At 36.8% G+C, this 21,740-nt stretch overlaps 1 protein-coding gene across 1 annotated transcript in view; it reads left to right on the forward strand.

The window, feature by feature from the left end:
* Positions 1 to 20,344: 20,344 nt before the first annotated feature.
* The window catches only part of LOC106878810 (transmembrane protein 115), a 28,696-nt gene continuing 27,300 nt past the window's right edge, over positions 20,345 to 21,740 (forward strand). Inside the window, exon 1 of the mRNA XM_014928151.3 lies at positions 20,345 to 21,668. Within this exon, the coding sequence (XP_014783637.1) occupies positions 20,965 to 21,668 (704 nt within the window). The 5' untranslated portion in view covers positions 20,345 to 20,964. The remainder of the gene's footprint in view (positions 21,669 to 21,740) is intronic.

Genomic DNA, 21,740 nt, shown 5'->3' on the forward strand with positions numbered 1-21,740 from the left:
TTAAAACACAAAGTTGGTATGGTAGAATCAAGGGCAGGTTGGCATCAAGAGAGTTAATAACAATGGTGGTGCCCCAGTATGACCACAGCTTTAAAGCAGAAACAAGTTAAAGAGAGCTATCCCCAGTGCTTCTGACACACCCCATTATCATGTTTTTCCTGTAGTCATTGATGTTGAAGCTGAACATAATGTGTATTAAACTTAGAATGTAATTATTGAAGTATTGAGAAATATGTCTTCTAATACATTGTTTCCAGAAGACTTATTTATAATATATATTAAATCTTAATCTCACCATTCTTAAAGGCCCTGCAAAGTTCATGTGCCTAGCTTTCCTTGTAGATCAGTAGTTCTCAAACTGACAAATACTAGCCACCACCCACCAAAAATTAGTGACATTTTTTGCCCCACATCCTCTTTATAAATGAAATGACAAAATAGAATAAGTCTGCATCCATGTAATGTTTGTGTGCCTCCTTTTTAATCCCCACAGGTTTCACTAGAAAAGAGGGCTACTCCCACTATGAGAAACATCATTCCAGGCAATCTCATAAAAAAAAAAACAACAACATTTGGTTGTATTTAAGGAGTAACAAAAAAAAAAAGCATAAAATCCTGTTTGAAGGGAAATAATTTTGTCATGACCTGTTGCAATTCGTTTTCAAATGTGGAATTTTTTTTAATGTGTTACTTTATTTTAAATATATTTTGTTGCTTCTTAGAAATTTTGATTTGTTTTTGTGTTTAAATTCTTTTAAAATTTCTGTTCTAGTATTAATCATCTAAATTTAAATGACTTTTGGAAACGTTTTTTTCACTTTCAGAATTGCTGAGAGTTGTTAGCTGTCAGATCATTACACCCTTCTAAACTTCCATGCTTCCTGAAATTTGCTAACACTAGAAGTAATGTTCTTTTTTGTTTATGACCCATTCACTGCTCACTTGTGTGTCCTTTTGTGCATTATTCTATGTACTATACATGGACTTTTGGCAACCTTTTCTGGTGAGTTGCAGTGCACCTGAGCATTGTATACAATAAGTTCATTATATTATATTATATTTGAATTTTGTTTTATGTCAATGTTTTAATGTTAGTAGTAATAAAATCAGTTTCAGTTTCTGAGAAAAAGTTATATAATATGTGTAAACTTCCAAATGGCAATTAAAAACTAGTAAGTTCTTAAACGCACTTCTTTAAATTACCTCTCACTCAATAATAATAATAATGATAATCCTTTCTACTATAAGCATAAAGCCAGAAATTTGGTGGCAGAGGACAAGTCAATTACATTGACCCCAGTGTTTCGCTGGTACTTAATCTATTAACCCTGAAAGGATGAAAGGTAATGCCAACCTCAGTGGGATTTGAACTCAAAATGTAGAGTTGGAAGAAATATCTCAAGACTTTTTACGTTTTGAGTTCAAATCCTGTCATTGTCATCTTAACCTTTCATCCACTCAGGGCCAATAAAATAAAATATCAGTCAAACACTAAGGTTGATATCTTCTAAACTCTCTCACCTCAAAAGTACTGGGTTGTGCCACATATTCCCCTAACCCAATATCTATTCTGTCAACACATTTCTAATATATGTATTAACAATACATTAATCTACCACTCCTCTGAATGCACACATTCCTTGACCCACTTCCACCTTATTTGCCTTCTACTGTCACATGTTCACTAGCCTATTAGTTCACTGTGTGCCATCTACTTCCATCTATTTCTTGACAAACCTCTACTCTAGATACGCTACCACATGTTCCCCAGACTGCTTCTATCCTGGCTAACACCTGTTTCATGTAGTTTAGGCTACTACAATCAAATTCTATTTCAGAATGTTTCAACCAGTTTTCATTAGTTATTTTCCTTATTTTTACTTTCACTTTTAAGAAAGCTAAAATTGATACAAACATGACTATAGTTGACAAATTTGTATTGCAAATGTGTGTGTGGTAAATAGCTTGCTTACCAACTACATGGTTCCGGGTTCACTCCCACTGCGTGGCACCTTGGGCAAGTGCCTTCTACTATAGCCTCGGGCCGACCAAAGCCTTGTGAGTGGATTTGGTAGACGGAAACTGAAAGAAGTCCGTCGTATATATGTATATATATATATACACCCTAACAGTTGAGGGAACCCGTGGAAGAGGTAGGCCCAGGAAGACCTGGGCTGAGGTGGTGAGGCAAGACCTTCGTACATTGGGCCTCACCGAGGCGATGACTACGGACCGAGACCTTTGGAAATGGGCTGTGCGTGAGAAGACCCGGCAAGCCAAGTAAGATCGTTGCCAGTGCCCCTGGACTGGTTCTTGTGCGGGTGGCACATGAGATGCACCATTTTGAGCGTGGCCGTTGCCAGTACCGCCTGACTGGCTCCTGTAGGATTTTCGAGCGAGATCGTTGCCAGTGCCCCTGGACTGGCTTGTGCGGGTGGCACATAAAAGACACCATTTCGAGCGTGGCCGTTTTCGTGCGGGTGACACGTAAAAGCACCCACTACACTCTCTGAGTGGTTGGCGTTAGGAAGGGCATCCAGCTGTAGAAACTCTGCCAAATCAGACTGGAGCCTGGTGTTGCCATCCGGTTTCACCAGTCCTCAGTCAAATCGTCCAACCCATGCTAGCATGGAAAGCGGACGTTAAACGATGATGATGATGATGATGATGTGCGTATGTATGTTTGTGTGTCTGTGTTTGTCCCCCCACCATCGCTTGACAACCGATGCTGGTGTGTTTAGGTCCCCGTAACTTAGCGGTTCGGCAAAAGAGACCGATAGAATAAGTACTAGGCTTACAAAGAATAAGTCCTGGGGTCGATTTGCTCGACTAAAGGCGGTGCTCCAGCATGGCCGCAGTCAAATGACTGAAACAAGTAAAAGAGTTACTGGTTCAATTCCCCTGCCCAGCACCTTAGGCAACTATCATTTACCAACTTCCAATGTGACTAATACCTTGTGAATTAAATATGGACAACAGGAACTGCGTGGAAGTCTACTGTATAAAATATATTTGTAGGTGTGGAGGAATGTATGTATTTTCACAAACTTTGTTTTAAGGAAATTAACTTCTTAGAAGGGACGTAACTCAAAATTAAAAATTGCCGTTAGAGTACCAAACATTATGTGCTGCTGTATCTCAAGCAACATAGTGGTGGTCTCTCTCTGTACTATAACAGCATTAAGGTTGGTATATAATTAATTCTGAAAACTCATATAAGTGCTGCCTTAAAATGGTTACAGTCTAATGACCAATAACTGAAAATAGGGTAAAAGGTAAAGACCCCCTTTGGTCATGAATAACCATGAGATTGCATCTAGAAAGTTCCCCTCTGAGGCACAAGTCCAGGTAGGATTGCTGTGGAAGACCAGCAGTCGCCCATGCATACCAGCTTCCCCTCTCCATGCCACCGATGTTATCCAAGGGAAAGGCAAAGGCTGATACAGCTTGGCACCAGTGATGTTGCAACTCATTTCTACAGCTGAGTGAACTGGAGCAACGTGAAATAAAGTGTCTTGCTCTTGCACCTTCACCAATGACTGAAATTAGTAAGCAAATAAAATGAATTTGAGTAAGAAAAGTGTACTTATCAGTGGTTGGTACATATTAATCTTTTACATTTACTAAGGACTTTTCTCCTCACTACTTCTGAAATCTGTTCTTTGCAAAATAAAATTGAAACTTGTCCAGTATTGTCTTTCAAAAATAAAATAATATTTGTCATTGATTAATATTATTTTTCCTCATCACATCTCTATTTCTAATTAGTTTTTTTATACCCCATTATTTACATATTGATTAGTCAATTCATTTGTATTTTGTTCATTGATTTTAATCTTTATTTTTCATCAAAATTTTTTTAAAATCAGTCAATAATATATTTTTCTTCATTGTTCACAACTTCTTGTCTGTGTTCCACTAGCTTGTCAATGCCTCGACAATAGAAATCACAAGGCATTGACTCAAAGAATTCATCGAGTCACTTCTTTTTAGCAACATATCATCACTGAACGAAATGCTTCACAGACTACTGCAGAGCAACTGGACAAGGTGATAATCTGAAGGTAATACATCAGGAGAATACGGTAGGTGCAGGGGAAGCGTTTGAATTGAGTTTTTGGTCAAATTAGCAATGTGAGAATGAGAGTTGTCATGTTGAAGAAGCATACCGTGTTACCAGTCAGGTTGTTTCAGATGGATTATCCATTAAGTGAAAGTGATGGACAATTGTATCATGAGAGCATCCTATTTGCTGGACCAATTTCTAATTGGATTGGTGCACATTCTCGATAATGAGCTCGTTTGATCAACCTTCACTGAACTGAACAGGCCAGCCTGAATGTGGAGAGTTTGGGAGGTTGAATTTCCCCTCCTTGAAGCATGGAAACTATTTTTGTGTAGTTCTTTTAATAATAATGCCTTTTCCATACACAGCACAAATGTCTTGAGCAGTTTTGGCAGCTTTGGAACCTTGACTGAACACAAGGAGAAGCAAATGTCGAAAATACTCTTTTTTAAAAAAAAATTTTTTATTTGGTACTCCATATAACTAGCACTTATTCTCATATACTTACTGCTGCATTAAATTCGCTAAATGAATTAAGTCTACCACCCAAGAACTTAGAATGTAAGAGTCACTAGAAATATTGCAACATGTTTTATCCTCTGCTTTGACAATTCTACCAATCTATTGCCCTGATTGGTAATTTATTTTATTGATCTTGAAAGGATGAAAGAATTAAGATGACTTCAGCAAGAATTGAACTCAGAGCACAGAGGGCTAGAACAAATACTGCAAGGCATTTTGTTTGACACTCCAGTGATTTGCCAACTTGCCATCTATTGGCAGCATCAAAGGGCAACAAATTGGCTCCAAAGTGTAAAACCAAAGACAGTGACTTTGGTTTTACTTGAACCATATTCATAAGAATGGGAAGATGTGAGAGGTCTTTGCCACCACGAGGGCCTTTACATGGTAGCTCAATCTGCAAGAATGAATAGTTAAATCTCCTTCAAATCATTGCCCACCATCATAAAAAAGGAAGGTTACATTGTACAATGTAGTCAAAAATGACAAAAAGATAAAATATCATGATTGGAATATCTTTGATCATGGGTTCATAAGTCGATCATAACTGGCTTGGGTTTAGGCAATTACAACCCAACTCCTTAGTTTTGGGGCACCTTTAGCAAAGTTCACTCTTTGGCAAGTATTTGGAGTGGACCCTGGTTCACTCTATCCTGTGTTTTACTGCAGGTATTGAGCTTCAGATGTTCAGATTATGCATCAATGACATCATTCTCACAATACTGATAGCACCCAGAAAGATCTTCATTTGACTGACTTACATTACAAAAGAAAAAACTGAGGGTAGGAAGTGATGCAATGTGGTTACTTGATCTGTGAGGGAAAAAAGAAGCCAAATCGCCCCTCAAACCATACCTCCTTATCTTCAAAAAGGAAAACTACACTGGATAATGTATTCTAGATACACTATGTCCGAATGAAAGATTGAATAGTCACGTCTGGAACACCTTTGATCATTGGTTTGCTCAAAGTAATGTACATGAAATAAAATAAGAATAATAGCTAAACTAGGACTTTAAAACAACATCACATCCTCCTGAGAGGGGAGCTTACAACTACTCTACAGTGAAAAATATATAGAAAATAAAATGAATTCAAAATGTTGCTAAAGTTGAAGCTAATGCACTTGATGAAGTGAGCTAAGAAATTTTAATTAATTAAAATGTTATCCTTCATAATAAAAAAGTCATTAACCAAATGACTGAATATACTCAATAAATAACATTTGACCGCTAAGTAAAAGTTACGTCCCCTTAGCCAATACTTTCTAAACCAGTTGCCTATCTTGTGGATTTAAAATAAAAATTATTTTCCCTATATTGCTAATTAATGTTCAATGTATTAATTATGCTGGGAGAAGCATGAACATCACAACGTCCATTTCTTTTTTCCTCTAAAATCCATTGGATTCATATCTCCTGGAAAAGTTTTCTAGCTATCTAATTCTTTTTGGAATCACAAATATACTTAGGGCCAGCATCTATCTCTGGTTTCTCCATCATTAAGAACATGAGATTCATGTACCTTATGGACTATATTGATGGATTGATGCAGATAGATTTTACTTCATGAGAAGTAAACATAACAATGCAAGCCATCTGAGATGGTGCTACTATTACACATACTGACATCCTATACGTCATCCACAAAAGATCCCTCCAAATGACCAGCCTAAAGTTGCCCACCAACACACTACCCACTGACCCATAGACATGCTGTCTACTCAGTCTGTTTTTCTTCCACTACTAAGTGGCTTTGCTTGTCTTAACTGGTTTCTCTCATCTAACTTCTCCTTAGATCTACACAACTCACCCGCTTCTATTCTCATCACTCATATTGTACCCCTCTGAAGCATACACGAACTACTATTCCTAGTTCTTTCTCCAACTAAACACTAACCTAAGGGCATTCTCTCCCTGTCCATGTTATATCAGCAGGTCTCAATTTGCAATTGTTCAAAGACATTAGCTGTATCAATTTCACTGAATCATTTTGTAAACATGCATGCATGTGCACCCCACCACTCTAACCTCCTGAACATACACATTAGTCAATATTCATGCGGCTGTTATAATTTGTAAAAGATGGTTTATAAGGAAAGTTACATAGTATACTGTAGAGCCTGTACCTTAGCAAATACTGAAAAATTGATCAGGTTCACTGGAGGAGAACTGTTGTATAATGCACAAGCGTGTGATAGACAGATAAACATATGGACAGACGAATGGACAGGTTGGATAGATGGATGGATGGGTAGGCAGATCTGACCTCACCAACTCAACTGATGGATTGAACTGAACCAAACCAACTGACTCACTAACTAACTAGCTAGCTAGCAAATTACATAACTAGCTCACTAGCTAGCTAACCAACTAGCTAGTAAGCTGGCAACTAATAACCAAACTAACAAATTAATAAAAAAGAAATATTTTTAGCCCTTTTTTTGAAAAAATTTAGAATTTTAGGGTTTTTAAATCAACAAGATAATTTTTTAATGTGATGTTAATTACTTAATTGATTAACTAATAAGAGTGTGGATAATATGGTGATCTGCAAAATTTTGTGAAATTATAATCTCATAACAAAACTTGCCGCCAGCATTGTAATTTTTCTCTAGGATATTACTCCACTCATTTTAATCAGCTGGAATAAATACAGTTTTCACTCTCAATTTACATTTGAATTTGAAAATGGTTAGTTTTTGAATGAACATCCAGTTAAAGAAAATACATATAATTATAAAATAAAAATATTTTTGAAAATTATCATGAACAACATTTCATTATCTGCAGAGCGAAAAAATTTTTCAAAAGTGAGAGGAAAAAAAAAAACAGAAAAAAAAAATTAATGAAAACCTTTCATGATTTGTATAATTATTAAACCTATATTAATACGGTGGAAAAAGGAAATGAAATTGTGGAGTAATTAGAACACAATCTCTATTTTTATTGTCATATATCACTAATATCATTGTTAGAACTATTATCATCTCTTCATAATCAAACTACCAAGCAGATCAGTAGCAGCAGCAACATAAAAATTACCATTGTCACCATTCTTTACCCATTTCCCATCTTATAATTATCATCATCATCAACATTTAATGTCTGTTTTCCATGCTGGCATGGGTTTGACAAGAGCTGTTGAGCCAGGGGACTGTACCAAGCTCTACTGCTTGCTTTGGCATGATTTCCATGGATTAATACCCTTCCTAACATCAACCACTTTACAGAGTTCTGGGTTGCTTTTTACATGGTACCAACATCAAGGTCATCAAGTAACTTGCAGGACAAAAATCCCTCAACTGAGAGGATGTGGCTTTTTGCCAGGTATTACTTTCAACACATATGCTACACCTGTTATGGCCACCGGAGAACCTCCAGATATCTTTTTGTACTGAATAGATACTACTCATTGGTCATTATATAAATATGAACACAAACACACATACACCCATACATGTTGGACTATAAAAATGATAGACAGCACAAAGGAATGTAGTCATTTTTGGCTATTTTCTGAGAAGGAAACCCAACTACTGACTGAAACCCATGTGTATCACACCACTCTCTACATATTCATATATACATATATACTAATACATTCATCTCTTACCTAGCCACATTAGTTTTGTGAGGAAAAGGTTGACAGAAACTTCAAAGTATTTCAACCTTTTCTCTTTTAAAAAGCAAAATATGATACACTAGTAAATGGTTCTGAGTGAAACTTTGATTAGTATATACCAGTTATGGATGAAAAAATGCATAAAAATAGAGGCATTAATAAATGTGTATGAATATAAAAAATACATATCTATGTGTGTATGTAAATGTATGCATGTATGTACAAATATGTGAACAGGTATACACACACACACGCACACACACACACACACACACACAGTAATAAAACAAAAAACATTTGCAGGCAAATCAGTAAAAAAAAATAGTTTAGCCTGGATGTAATGCCTGATTTGTGTCTAAATCAAAAATCAAAAGAAATTTAAATCTTATATCACATACAACAAAACCAACAACATTTATTATTATTATTATTATTATTATTATTATTATTATTATTATCATTAAGGCGGTAACCTGGCAGAATCGTTAGCATGCTGGGTGAAATGCTTAACAGTATTTCATCTGTTGCTATGTTCTGAGTTCAAATTCTGCTAAGGTTGACTTTGCCTTTCATCCTTTCAGGGTCAATAAATTAAGTACCAGTGAAACACTGGAGTTGATGTAATCAACAAGTGCCCTCCCTCTAAATTTCAGGCCTTGTGCCTTTAGTAGAAAGGATTATTATTATTATTATTATTGTGAGTGTGCATAGCCTACTGGTTAGGGTATTGCACTCATGATCACAAGATTGAGATCAGGTGGTACATTGTGTTCTTGAGCAAAACACTTCATTTCAAGTTGCTCTGCGATCATTTTGACACCTGACTTGTGGTACACCATGCACCTGTTTAGGCAATGTCAATTTGATGAAAAGAGTGAGGTAATGTACAGCACATACATTTCATCACTATAAACAAATCATTTGTGCAGGTTGTTTAGCTAAAGCTGAACACTCATACATCGTCTTCAATGAGAGAGTCCATCATTATTAATAAATGGCTTTCGTCCATCCATATAACATTCTTTTTTGAAATATCTAAATCCAAAGCTGCTGATTTATTCATTATGAAGAATTAATATAGCAAAAGTTTGGCAACAGAATTTCAAAGACTTTTTCAATACATCGTCTTAAATATGACATTTTCACAGGTATGAGAGGTTAAAGTATGACAGAAGGACAGAAGCAAATTTCTTGCTGTAGAAGAAATAAATGACTACCCTAGTTGGAAAAAAGAAAGGTAAGGAGAGAGAGAGAGGATGAGTTGGGGTGTACCCTCAAGGTGCAGGGAAGTGAATGTTACGTGAAATGGAGTAGTACAGCGGATTGGACAGGGTGAGTGGGTAGGTAAGTTCACAAGAGTGTAAAGGCAGAGTGGGAAATAGGCCTTTTTAATATCGCTTTTAATCTGTCAACAGAGCATGAGCAATTTTGCAATACAGCATCTTTTCATGTATCTCAATTCTATGTAACTCATTACAAAGCTCAATGTTTCAAGATCATATCATTTTCTATCATTTATATATATATATATATATATATATATATATATATATATATACAGACACACATGTATGTATGTGTGGTAAGAAGCTTACTTCCCAACCACATGGTTCTGGATTCAGTCCCACTGCATGGCATTTTGGGAAAGTGTCTTGCACAATAGCCTCAGACCAACTAAAGCCTTGTGAGTGGATTTGGTAGACAAAAACTGAAAGAAGCCTGTTGTATATATGTGTGTGTGTGTATGTATACATATTCTGTTGTGTCTGGGGAGAGTCGTTCTCTTTTAGTGCCTTATAATTTAACACACTCACCAGTAAAATTTCCACTTATTTTTTATTTTTCTAAAATTTTCTTTGCATCTTGCTACCTTTTCAATAGTTTTAAACCTATGTGTGTGTGTCTGTGTTTGTCCCCCCCCCCCCCCCACCACTTGACAACTGGTGTTGGTGTGCTTACGTCCCCAACTTAGTGGTTTGGCAAAAAGTGACTGATAGAATATAAATACCGAGCTTAACAAAATATAAGTACTGGAGTTGATTCATTTGACTAGAAAATTTTCAAGGAGGTGCCCCAGCATGGCTGCAATCTAATGATTGAAACAAGTAAAAGATAAAACACACCCACACCCACACACACATATATATATATATATATATATATATATATTTGACTGGTAATGTATTTTATCAACAACTTGAAAGATAGAAGGTAAAGTTGACCTTTGCAGGATTTGGACTTAGAACAAAGAGATCTGGAAAGACCAAAAAAAAAACAAAAAAACACCAAGTTATTTTGTCTAACACTCTAAATGAGTCAAGAATTCACAGCCATAAAATAATTGTTTGTATATAAGGTAAAAAGACAGATACTTTATCCATCAATCGTGGAAGGCTCAAAGACAAAGTGGACCTCACGGTCTTTGAACTCAGGGTAAAGAGCCAACAAAAAAATAATACAAAGTATTTTGTAACCATCCTTATAATAACTGGTTCTAGTTTAAGCACAAGGGTGGAAATTTTAGGTGGTTAGTTGGCTAAATTCCCCTCCCTAAAGTTGCTAAATCTCTTAATGTGATTTCATACTATGGAAGTTCATACACACATACACGTAGACACACTCAGTCCCTGCTCTGTGTTTTCTTTACATACATACATACATGCATACATACATACATACATATATATCATCATCATCATGCTGGCTTGGGTTGGATGGTTTGACAAGAATCTGATGAGTCCAAGGCTTGTATTGTACTCTAGTGGATTTTGGACTTAACTTAAATTCTCATCAAAAATGTCTGCATCAATTTGACCTTTCCCAGAGAAACAAGCAGCCAATATATTTATATGCTCAACAAATACAGGAGCCTAAATAGGACTGGAGCAACTATTTGCATACCATAAGTATTTTCCTTCTCCTTCACCTCTGTCTATGATTCTCTCTTTCTCACTCTGTATGTATGTGTGTGTTTAGCATTCATTTACTCATTGCCTGCCACCAAGCCTTGCATGTGCACTCATCCTGCGCCTCTTATGTTAACTCTCTTTGTATTTCTCTTTTACTCTCTTTGCCCCTATCTATACAGTGTAAAGCAGTGATTCTCAACCGGGGTCCATATGACCCTTGGTGGCCCATATAAAATTTGGTGGTTAAAGTTTATGCACAATAAATTGGTTACATTTCTACAATACACAAAATATTTTTTAATACAAATTCCTTCTGACATTTGATTATAAAAATATCATAGGATTTTCTTAAACATGAAATGGTTGTGAGGCACCAGCCTTGTAAATAAGAATCTAAGGCAGTCAATAGGCAAAAATTGTTTGAGAGCCACTGATGTAAAGCTTAACTCCAAAAATTAACTAACCAACCAACCAACCAACTGACCAACTAACATTTATATGAACCATTATATAGGAAAGGGTGGTTGATTGGCAGAATCAAAACAGCATTGGACAAAATACCTTACTCTTCTTATTCTTCACATTCTTCTTACTCTTTACATTCTGAATTCAAATCCCACCAAGGTCAACTTTACCTTTCATTCCTCCTTAAAAAGGGCAAAGACCCCCTTCGGTCTTGAATGACTATGGGATTGCACCTAGAAAATTCCATTCCAAGGCACAAGTCTGGGCTAGGTTGTTTATGGAAGACCAGCGGTCACCCATGCATACCAGCCTCCCCTCTCCATGCCACCAATGTTATCCAAGGGAAAGGAAAAGGCTGATACAGCTTGGCACCAGTGATGTCGCAACTCATTTCTACAGTTTCCTAGTGTCTGTGGCATACATATATTCACCCATTTGATGTAACGCTGGTCTGTCACAGGATTACTCATTTTTGCCCACTGAGTGAAATGAAGTGTTTTGCTCAAGAACACAATATCTTGCCTGGTCCAGGAATTGAAACCACAGTCTTGTGGTCATAAGTCCAACCCCCTAACCACTAGGCCACACACTTCCATCTCAGGAATAGTTACTGACAAATATTATACTAATGTGTATGTTACTGATAAATACAGTGATTAATGACTAATTAACTTCACACAGCTGAAAACAAACCCTCATCCTAGGTCATGAAAGAGAAAGAGAGAAAGAAAGGAAGAAAGAGAGGGAGAGGGCAAGAGAGATGAGCTGAAATATTATAGTGTATGTTCTATAAATAGGAAAGAAAGAACAGAGACAATGTAGGACACAGGACTTTTTAGTCTCGTCAGAGATAACATCTCCAGTACTCGGACAGGAAGGACATCTAGCCACAAGTAGCATGTGAAAATACAATAACATGACATACATACACACAGATGGCAAAGATTGTGGATGTATGCTATGAGAAACTAAGAGATAAATTCATCCCATGCCAGATTGAAAACTAGATATAGAATGATGACAATCACACACACACATCTATATTTAAATCTGTTTATATCTATAGGTATATATAAGTACACATATAAACAAACACTTATCTATCTATCTATTTATCTATCTATCTGTCTGTCTGTCTATCTATACATACATTCATACATACATACATACAATAACCACACACACACACAATTATATATACATATATGTATATTTGAGCTAGAGTTTGGATATTGCACTCACCATCTATTCCCATATTGAGTTCTTGAGTGAAACACTTCATTCTATATTGCCCTGTGACCACTTTGATATCTGATATTCACTTGTACAAGCTGTGTTGGTTTGATGGATAGCTTGAGCTAGTGTACAGCACAAGTGTTTGATCATTACAAACAAATAATCTGTATAGGATATATACATATATATACACATACACATATATATGATACATACATACATATACATATATATATATATATATATATATATATATATATATATGATATACATATACAGATGATATATATGTATATATATATCATCATCATCATCATCATCGTTTAACGTCCGCTTTCCATGCTAGCATGGGTTGGACGATTTGACAGAGGACTGGTGAAACCGGATGGCAACACCAGGCTCCAGTCTAATTTGGCAGAGTTTCTACAGCTGGATGCCCTTCCTAACGCCAACCACTCAGAGAGTGTAGTGGGTGCTTTTACGTGTCACCCACACGAAAACGGCCACGCTCGAAATGGTGTCTTTTATGTGCCACCCGCACAAGCCAGTCCAGGGGCACTGGCAACGATCTCGCTCGAAAATCCTACGGGAGCCAGTCAGGCGGTACTGGCAACAGCCACGCTCAAAATGGTGCATCTCATGTGCCACCAGCACAAGAACCAGTCCAGGGGCACTGGCAACGATCTTACTTGGCTTGCCGGGTCTTCTCACGCACAGCACATTTCCAAAGGTCTCGGTCAGTAGTCATCGCCTCGGTGAGGCCCAATGTTCGAAGGTCTTGCCTCACCACCTCAGCCCAGGTCTTCCTGGGCCTACCTCTTCCACGGGTTCCCTCAACTGTTAGGGTGTGGCACTTTTTCACGCAGCTATCCTCATCCATTCTCACCACATGTCCATACCAGCGCAATCGTCTCTCTTGCACACCACAACTGATGCTTCTAATGTTCAGCTTTTCTCTCAAGATACTTACACTCTGACGGGTATTCACATTGACATTACACATCCAACGGAGCATACTGGCTTCATTCCTTGCGAGCTTACGTATGTTCTCAGCAGTTACAGCCCATGTTTCACTGCCATGTAGCATGGCTGTTCGTACGCATGCGTCATACAGTCTGCCTTTTACTCTGAGTGAGAGTCCCTTTGTCGCCAGCAGGGGTAAGAGCTCTCTAAACTTTGCCCAGGCTATTCTTATTCTAGCAGCTACACTTTCAGCGCACCCACCCCCACTACTAACTTGGTCGCCCAGATAGCGGAAGCTATCGACTACCTCTAGTTTTTCTTCCTGGAATGAGATAGAAGTTGTTTCCTGTTTGTTTACAGTGTTTATTGCACCTGAACATCTGCCACATACAAAAACTAACTTCCTTGTTAACCTGCCTTTGATATTGCTGCACCTCTTATGTGTCCATAGCTTGCACTGGGTACATCTTATAGAGTTACTACCTACTCTTTTTCTACATACTGAGCAGGGCCATCTACCTGAAGGGGCTTGTGTTTTATCTACCTTCCTACTTATTAGGATTTTGGTTTTAGCTAGGTTGACTCTAATGCCCTTCGATTCTAGTCCTTGCTTCCACACCTGAAACTTCTCCTCTAGTTCTGATAGTGACTCCACAATTAGTGCAAGGTCATCAGCATAGAGGAGCTCCCAGGGGCAACCTGTCTTGAATTCCTCTGTGATCGCCTGGAGGACTATGATAAATAGGAGGGGGCTGAGGACGGAACTTTGGTGGACCCCTAACTCTACCCGGAATTCATTACTGTACTCATTTCCAACCCTCACCTTACTGACAGCATCTCTGTACATGGCTCGCACAGCTCTCACTAACCATTCTCCTATCCCAAGTTTCCTCATTGACCACCAGATAAGGGATTGGGGGACCCTGTCAAAGGCTTTCTCCATGTCAACGAAAGCCAGGTACAGAGGTTTATCCTTGGCTAGGTATTTCTCCTGCAGCTGTCTTACTAGAAATATGGCATCAGTGGTGCTTTTACCTGGCACGAACCCAAACTGCATCTCATCTAAATTGATTCGCTCCCTAATTAGTTGGGCTATGACCCTCTTCGTAACTTTCATAACCTGATCTAACAGCTTGATGCCTCTGTAATTATTTGTATCTAAAGCGTCACCTTTACCTTTGTAGCAGTTGACTATGGTGCTGCTACACCAGTCATTGGGTATGACTCCTTCGTGTATCACCTGGTTTGTAATACGGGTGACTAGGCTGTAGCCAACACTGCCAGATATTTTGAGCATCTCTGCAGTGATTCCTGATGGGCCGGGGGCTTTCCCTGTCTTCATACTCTTAATTGCTTTATCTACCCTGGTACTGTCAACTCGGATAGCTGGTCCCTCTGTTGGGTTGACATACGGCAGGCTCTCTTTCTCCCATATATATATATATATATATGATATATATGTATATATCATATATATGTATATATATATAGGGCATGGCGTTAGGAAGGGCATCCAGCTGTAGAAACTCTGCCAAATCAGACTGGAGCCTGGTGTAGCCATCTAGTTCACCAGTCCTCAGTCAAATCGTCCAACCCATGCTAGCATGGAAGGTGGACGTTAAACGATGATGATGATATATATATATATGATATAAACATAATTAAGGGATCAGTAACAGTTGCTTCACCACATACCAAAATTTAGAAATAGCAGTTAAAGTGCTAAAACTCGAACAGATATATATTATGTATATATATATAATTCAATGAGAGTTAGAGGTTGTGAATCCAATCAACTAAGGGATAGTATCTATCCAATATACTGCTGGTAGAATACCCAATTATTAATACACAAGTGTTGGTTATATCTACCGATCACTACAGTAGACTGAAAAGATGGAAATAACATGTAGGGTACTGTGACATCTTGGCAGAAACAGCTGTAAGAAACTGCTCTTCTTTGTCTATTCTAGAAATTACTGGTACTTTATATGTAAAACACAATCTTTACACAAGGATATATATTGTCAGAATTGTTCAAAATAAATAAATAGACATAATATAAGTCTAACAGTTGATGCATACTACCTCTGAATCCCCTCCATTTTCTTCTTGCCATATATATATATATATATATATATATATATATATATATATATGTGAGTAAAAATAGATACAAAAAAAAAGGGTTTTGTATGATCGTGTATAGAGGAATATATTATTTTATTTAAAAGAGTTCCAACTCTGTCTGTTTTTTATGTTTTTTATTTATATTCTTGTAAAATTTATGTGGGATATAGAATATGGAATATATAATATATAATATAAAAAAAGATGGATGGTACAATGAAATGAAGTATTGAATGTCTTATTGAATATATGGAATATGTCTTATTGAATATATGAAATATTGAGTGTTCAATATAAAGGATTAAATATATAAATATATAAAGGTGAATACGTATTTTCTATACCTTGTGGTATTTCATCATGGCCGGTATGACAGACTTTAACAGTCTGTTACAGTCTGTCATACCGGCCATGATGAAATACCACAAGGTATAGAAAATACGTATTCGCCTTTATATATTTATATATTTAATCCTTTATATTGAACACTCAATATTTCATATATTCAATAAGACATATTCCATATATTCAATAAGACATTCAATACTTCATTTCATTGTACCATCCATCTTTTTTTATATTATATATTATATATTCCATATTCTATATCCCACATAAATTTTACAAGAATATAAATAAAAAACATAAAAAACAGACAGAGTTGGAACTCTTTTAAATAAAATAATATATATATATATACATGATATATATATATATACATAGATAGATATATCATATATATATGTATGATATATATATATCATATATATATACATGTATATATACGATAAGTATATATATATATATATATATATATATATATATATATATATATATATATATATATATATACATACACACACACACACATATATATATATATACATACACACACACACACATATATATATATATATATATATATATATATATATATATGTATTCTAGCAGCTAAACCCAGTTTCACCCAGTCTGTTTGGATGATGTGGCTCTGATTGTTTTCAGTTAGGCATAATCTATAACAGCGTTTCTCAACCTTATCATTTCGGGTTTGCTTCAAAATCATAAAGTATCAGGTTTGATTCAACCGTGTGACATATAGGGCAAAAGTTATGTACCACAGAATTGGGTTGGCCCAAACCTTGTGACTGAAATTGGCAAACAAAATATGAGGAAACTTGTTAATTGCATTTGCAAGTGCAATTAACAAGTTCCCCCATATTTATTCTCCCAATTTAACACCACCATCTAGCCTTTGGGTGTTTTTAACAGAGTGTGTTCTGTTGTAAGAGACTTCATAAAAGAGTCATGCAGACAGCTTTCCTCCACTGACTAAGCTATTGAAAAATAGATTTTTTCTAAGAACAATGATTTCTGACTTGGGTACAAGGCGAGCAATTTTGGTGGGAAAGAATGAAAAAACTATCTCGCTCTCTTCCAGCATTTGACTGGTGTTTTGTTTCACTGGTCCTCAAAAGAATGAAATGAAAAGCTGACCCCAGTGGGATTTGGACGCTGAACGTAAAGAGCTGGAACAAATGGTGCAAAGCATTTAGTCCAAAGTAATTTTAAAAAGACGTAACTACGCACTGTTCATGTACCGTTGAATATTTTAAAATGTTTTGAAGTCCAGATGGGTTCTTTCTCTATCTCATAATCTGTTATGTTGATCGATACTGTCTTTTGTATACATAGTTTTATTTTACACACACACAGAGTAAGCTAATGTTAAAAAAGAAATAGCTTTAAGTGGATGGTTAAAGTAGTATGGCACAGGTAAAAGTAACAGATGGCATTGATTTTATTGGATGAATGATATTTTAAAAACTTTCCAAAGTAAAAAAACATGTAGCTTTTTGGCCCTAAATCAGCTGTAATCGAGCAGACATGTGATAAAAGCGTTTCTATCATAACCAGTCATTCCAGTTGCATTTTCAGACAACATATCTAGGATTACATTCATTATGTTCTTCCCTTTTAAAGTGAGGTGTCGTTTGAGAGAGATTTCATTGCTATGTCTAGCAGATCGAGTGCCCATGTAGAGGCTCTGTTCTTCTCTCGTGGTAGTTATTCCAAGTCACCTCTTATCAAGTCGACGTATTTAAGGCAATCCAGTCAACACTATATCATCTGTTTTCAAACAATGTTTCTATGACTAAAACGGGTCCTTATCTAACGTATGTCCTTTATTCTTAAGACGGTAAGACCCCCAAATAGTATTTACATTAAAGATCAGTTGAGATCTCCCGCAATATAACTTAATATTCCAGAAGAAAAATGTACATCACCTGAGCACGTGCACGGTCGTGTTTGAGTGTTTCCCTTCATATTTTCATTCACTTTATGTTTTTACATAGGCAGTGTTGAACGCTAACATGGAAGGAAAAAATATCGCACAAACACAACCTACCTTTTGATTGTTTATCAATTAAAGGTGCTGGATTGGTTTCGGAATCGATAAAATGAAATACCAAGCAAATACCGGAGTCGATGGTATCTACAAACCTTTTTCCTCAAAATATCTGGCCTTATGTCTAAGTAAGAAGAAATCGTAAGAGTGTGGAGCTTGTTTAGCTCTGCCTAACTGAAATTGAAATCCGAATATACACACTTGTTTGTCAGACACCTGTATGATTCCATTGTGTTTTATCTCCATCCTGGGAGATTAATGAGAAGTACCTGACCCACAGAGACCTTTGCTGGCTATTGAAGGGTCAGTCCATTGTTTTAGCTTTGACCTACTTCCTGGTCATACCCTATACAACTGAGATCATCTCTCTCTCACCCTCTTCAGTTCAACTTGCTAATCGAGAGAACACATCTTTATTTGTGTCAGCTGTTAACTGGGAGCAGTAGCATCGACTGGATGGAAAAGAACAACGTAATCCTTACTCTTTCTTCCCGTCAGCAAAATGCACAGTTTACACACTACCAACGAGCCACCAACACATCATTACTATTGTCAATTACTATTATGTATATTCTATTAACCACTGCCTGCAAATAAATTTGTGAATATTATTCCTTTCCTTTTCGATGTTGCTATTACGCTGTTTCATCCTGCTATTGACCATCTACATATAGTGGCCCTTCACATCCTAGCACTACGTTTAGTAACCCCGATGTACACTCACATTTGCGCGTTACAAGAGCGTTGGTCAAAATGCATCGCGGCATTGATTTAGGATCTTTATGTTTGAAGTTCAAAATATGCCGAAGATAACCTGGCCTTTCTCCCTTCAGGGTCGACAAGATACGGTACTAGTGAAATGGTTGGTTCGATGTAATTGATTAATTCATCCCGCTCCACATGCACAAAAAAAAACAAAACAAAAACCGAAGGCCCTAGTCTGCCTTAATAAACATTCCCAGATTGGTAAGGTCGATGATCATTTTGAACTTCAGTAAGTTACTGTTTGTAGAAAGAAAATTACTATTGCCCTCGCCCTATGGAATGGGTGTAATGGTAAAAGTTTACCGAGAAAATGGGTGCAAAAATGTAAAAAAATTAAAATTTTGGGAAACAGCAACCCAATTCCTTACCCTTTCCGTTCTCCATCAGGAAATGATGACTATTCCGAAAGTCCACTGATCAGAGAAGGAATGGACAAAACTTAGGAATTTCTCTCAAAGCAGACCCCGGAAACCCCAGGATTCTGCCGCGGGGAAAAAAATTCTGGAATTCCGTAACATGAGGTGTCTTTTAATAAAAAAATTTATTTCATAAGAAAATAGAAATTGTATTCACTATTTTCAAAACAATTTTTTTTCTACAAATGAATATTCTTTCTGAATCAATTCTTGTTTTATTAAAGTTAGGACGGTGAGGGTTGTTTCACGATAAAATAAGTTTGAAAACCTCTGATATCGAAACACTTTAAGGTAACGTGTTGGCTTTGGATGGGCAAAACAATATAAACACCAAAACATATAGGGTAAGTCTCCAAGTGGTCGCTCACCTTGCTACAAATAGCAGCCACATCTTTTAATCGTACTACATCGTCTTTAAATTAAAAAACTATATTGGGTGACGTAGACTGATATAGAATGATCACTGATTATATTTAGCTCAATTAGAATTGATCAGGGGTTAAATAACAATAGGCTATATCTCCTCCAAAACATACGCTACATTTTACCCTACACATATTCAATTAATAAGGAATTGTCAACACTGTGCCTAAACCTTAATAAAATATTGCAAGTATAATAATTGACTATGAATACAGATATTGTATTATTTATTAGTATGCTTTCGTTTTGGATTTTTTAAAATGATCCTTCCAATAGAATTTATGGCTCTTGTTACCTCTCTGTATTCCACAGTGAATCAACAGGGAGTTGAAAGCAAGCTGAATTCAACCCCCTCCCCACTCCACACAATCAGGTACGTCGTAAGAAACAAAAACATTTGGATTTACTTCCCTTACCCTGACCCTGCTCCGTCATTGTGGGACTACCTCTGTGTGTATTCAACAAGCACACGCTTCTTCTCTGACCCTTGTGAAGTGACATCTGGTTGTATCGATTTAATCATCGTGACAAATCAAAAATTTTCCTTCTTGATTAATGTACGACAGCTGATGCTTGCAACTTTTCAACTTCTTCCCGATTCGTTATGGATTATTAGAGGTAACGGATGCCATACATTCTTTTCCAAATGAAAGCATAACTATTGTATAAATAGCTAAGATATTATATTGATGTAACATGACGCGACAGTTCTGTTAACTGACTCCCTATCAATTTATTCTACTAATGATTTTATCGACGACGGAGAAATGAAAGCCAACGTCGTCCACCGGCGAAACAAAGATAAACAGAAGTTTAATCAGTATATTATATTCACTTAAAGCAATAACAAGAAATTAATAAGAAAGTGGTTTAAGTAAATAGACACAAGACGGTACATAATCAGTGTGATAGTGATATCGTTGCATTTGTTTTTCATTAGTCTTTCACGATGTGAATTTATCAAAACATTGCTGGCAGTGGCCATTGTGCCGGAAGTTACCGGAAGTAGTTGTTTGGGTTGCAAATAACGACAAAATGGCGACGCCCGTGGTGGAGAGAAATTTACCTTTGATACGCGAGCAAATTTCAGTCGCTTTCGGAAAGAGTAGTATTGTTGTGAAATTTGTTGCCGTTGCTGTGACATTAGGTTATCTGTTATCGTTCATTAATGCTGCTATTCCTTATTTAACTGTTACTCCTGGATATGTTATGCCTCCAAACTTCTGGATCTGGACCTATGCGACGCATTGTTTTGTCGAAGTACACTTCTGGGATGTTCTTATTGATGTAGCTGTACTTATATTGTGTGGTAAACTTTTGGAACCCTTATGGGGAACACTAGACATGCTTGTCTTTTTTGTGGTCGTCAATGTGGGCGTGGCATTACTTACATCTTTCCTCTACATTGTTATCTACTTTGTGAGTCGGAAAGAGATGTACTTGTTTCACACACACATTCACGGTCTTCCTGGCTATATTGCCGGATTTTCTGTTGCCGTTAAACAAGTGATGCCTGACCACATTCTAGTGACATCGCCTCTTGGAAAACTTCGTAACACGCACATCCCACTCTTACTGCTTTTGCTGTCAGTCGCGTTACGTCTGATCGGAGCATTGGATGGGCCTTATCCATTCATGTTTGGATGGGGGATTGTTGTCAGCTGGGTATACCTGAGATTTTACCAGAAACACAGCAATGGGAACCGTGGAGATATGGCAGATAACTTTAGTTTCGCCAGGTAAGTTACTACTAAAAGCATATTCGTGTCACTGTTTATGTTTTGCAAGTGAATGTTATTTTTGTTTTTATA

This window comes from Octopus bimaculoides, chromosome 5 (assembly GCF_046866305.1).
Source record: "Octopus bimaculoides isolate indiv1 chromosome 5, ASM4686630v1, whole genome shotgun sequence".
Lineage (NCBI taxonomy): Eukaryota > Metazoa > Mollusca > Cephalopoda > Octopoda > Octopodidae > Octopus > Octopus bimaculoides.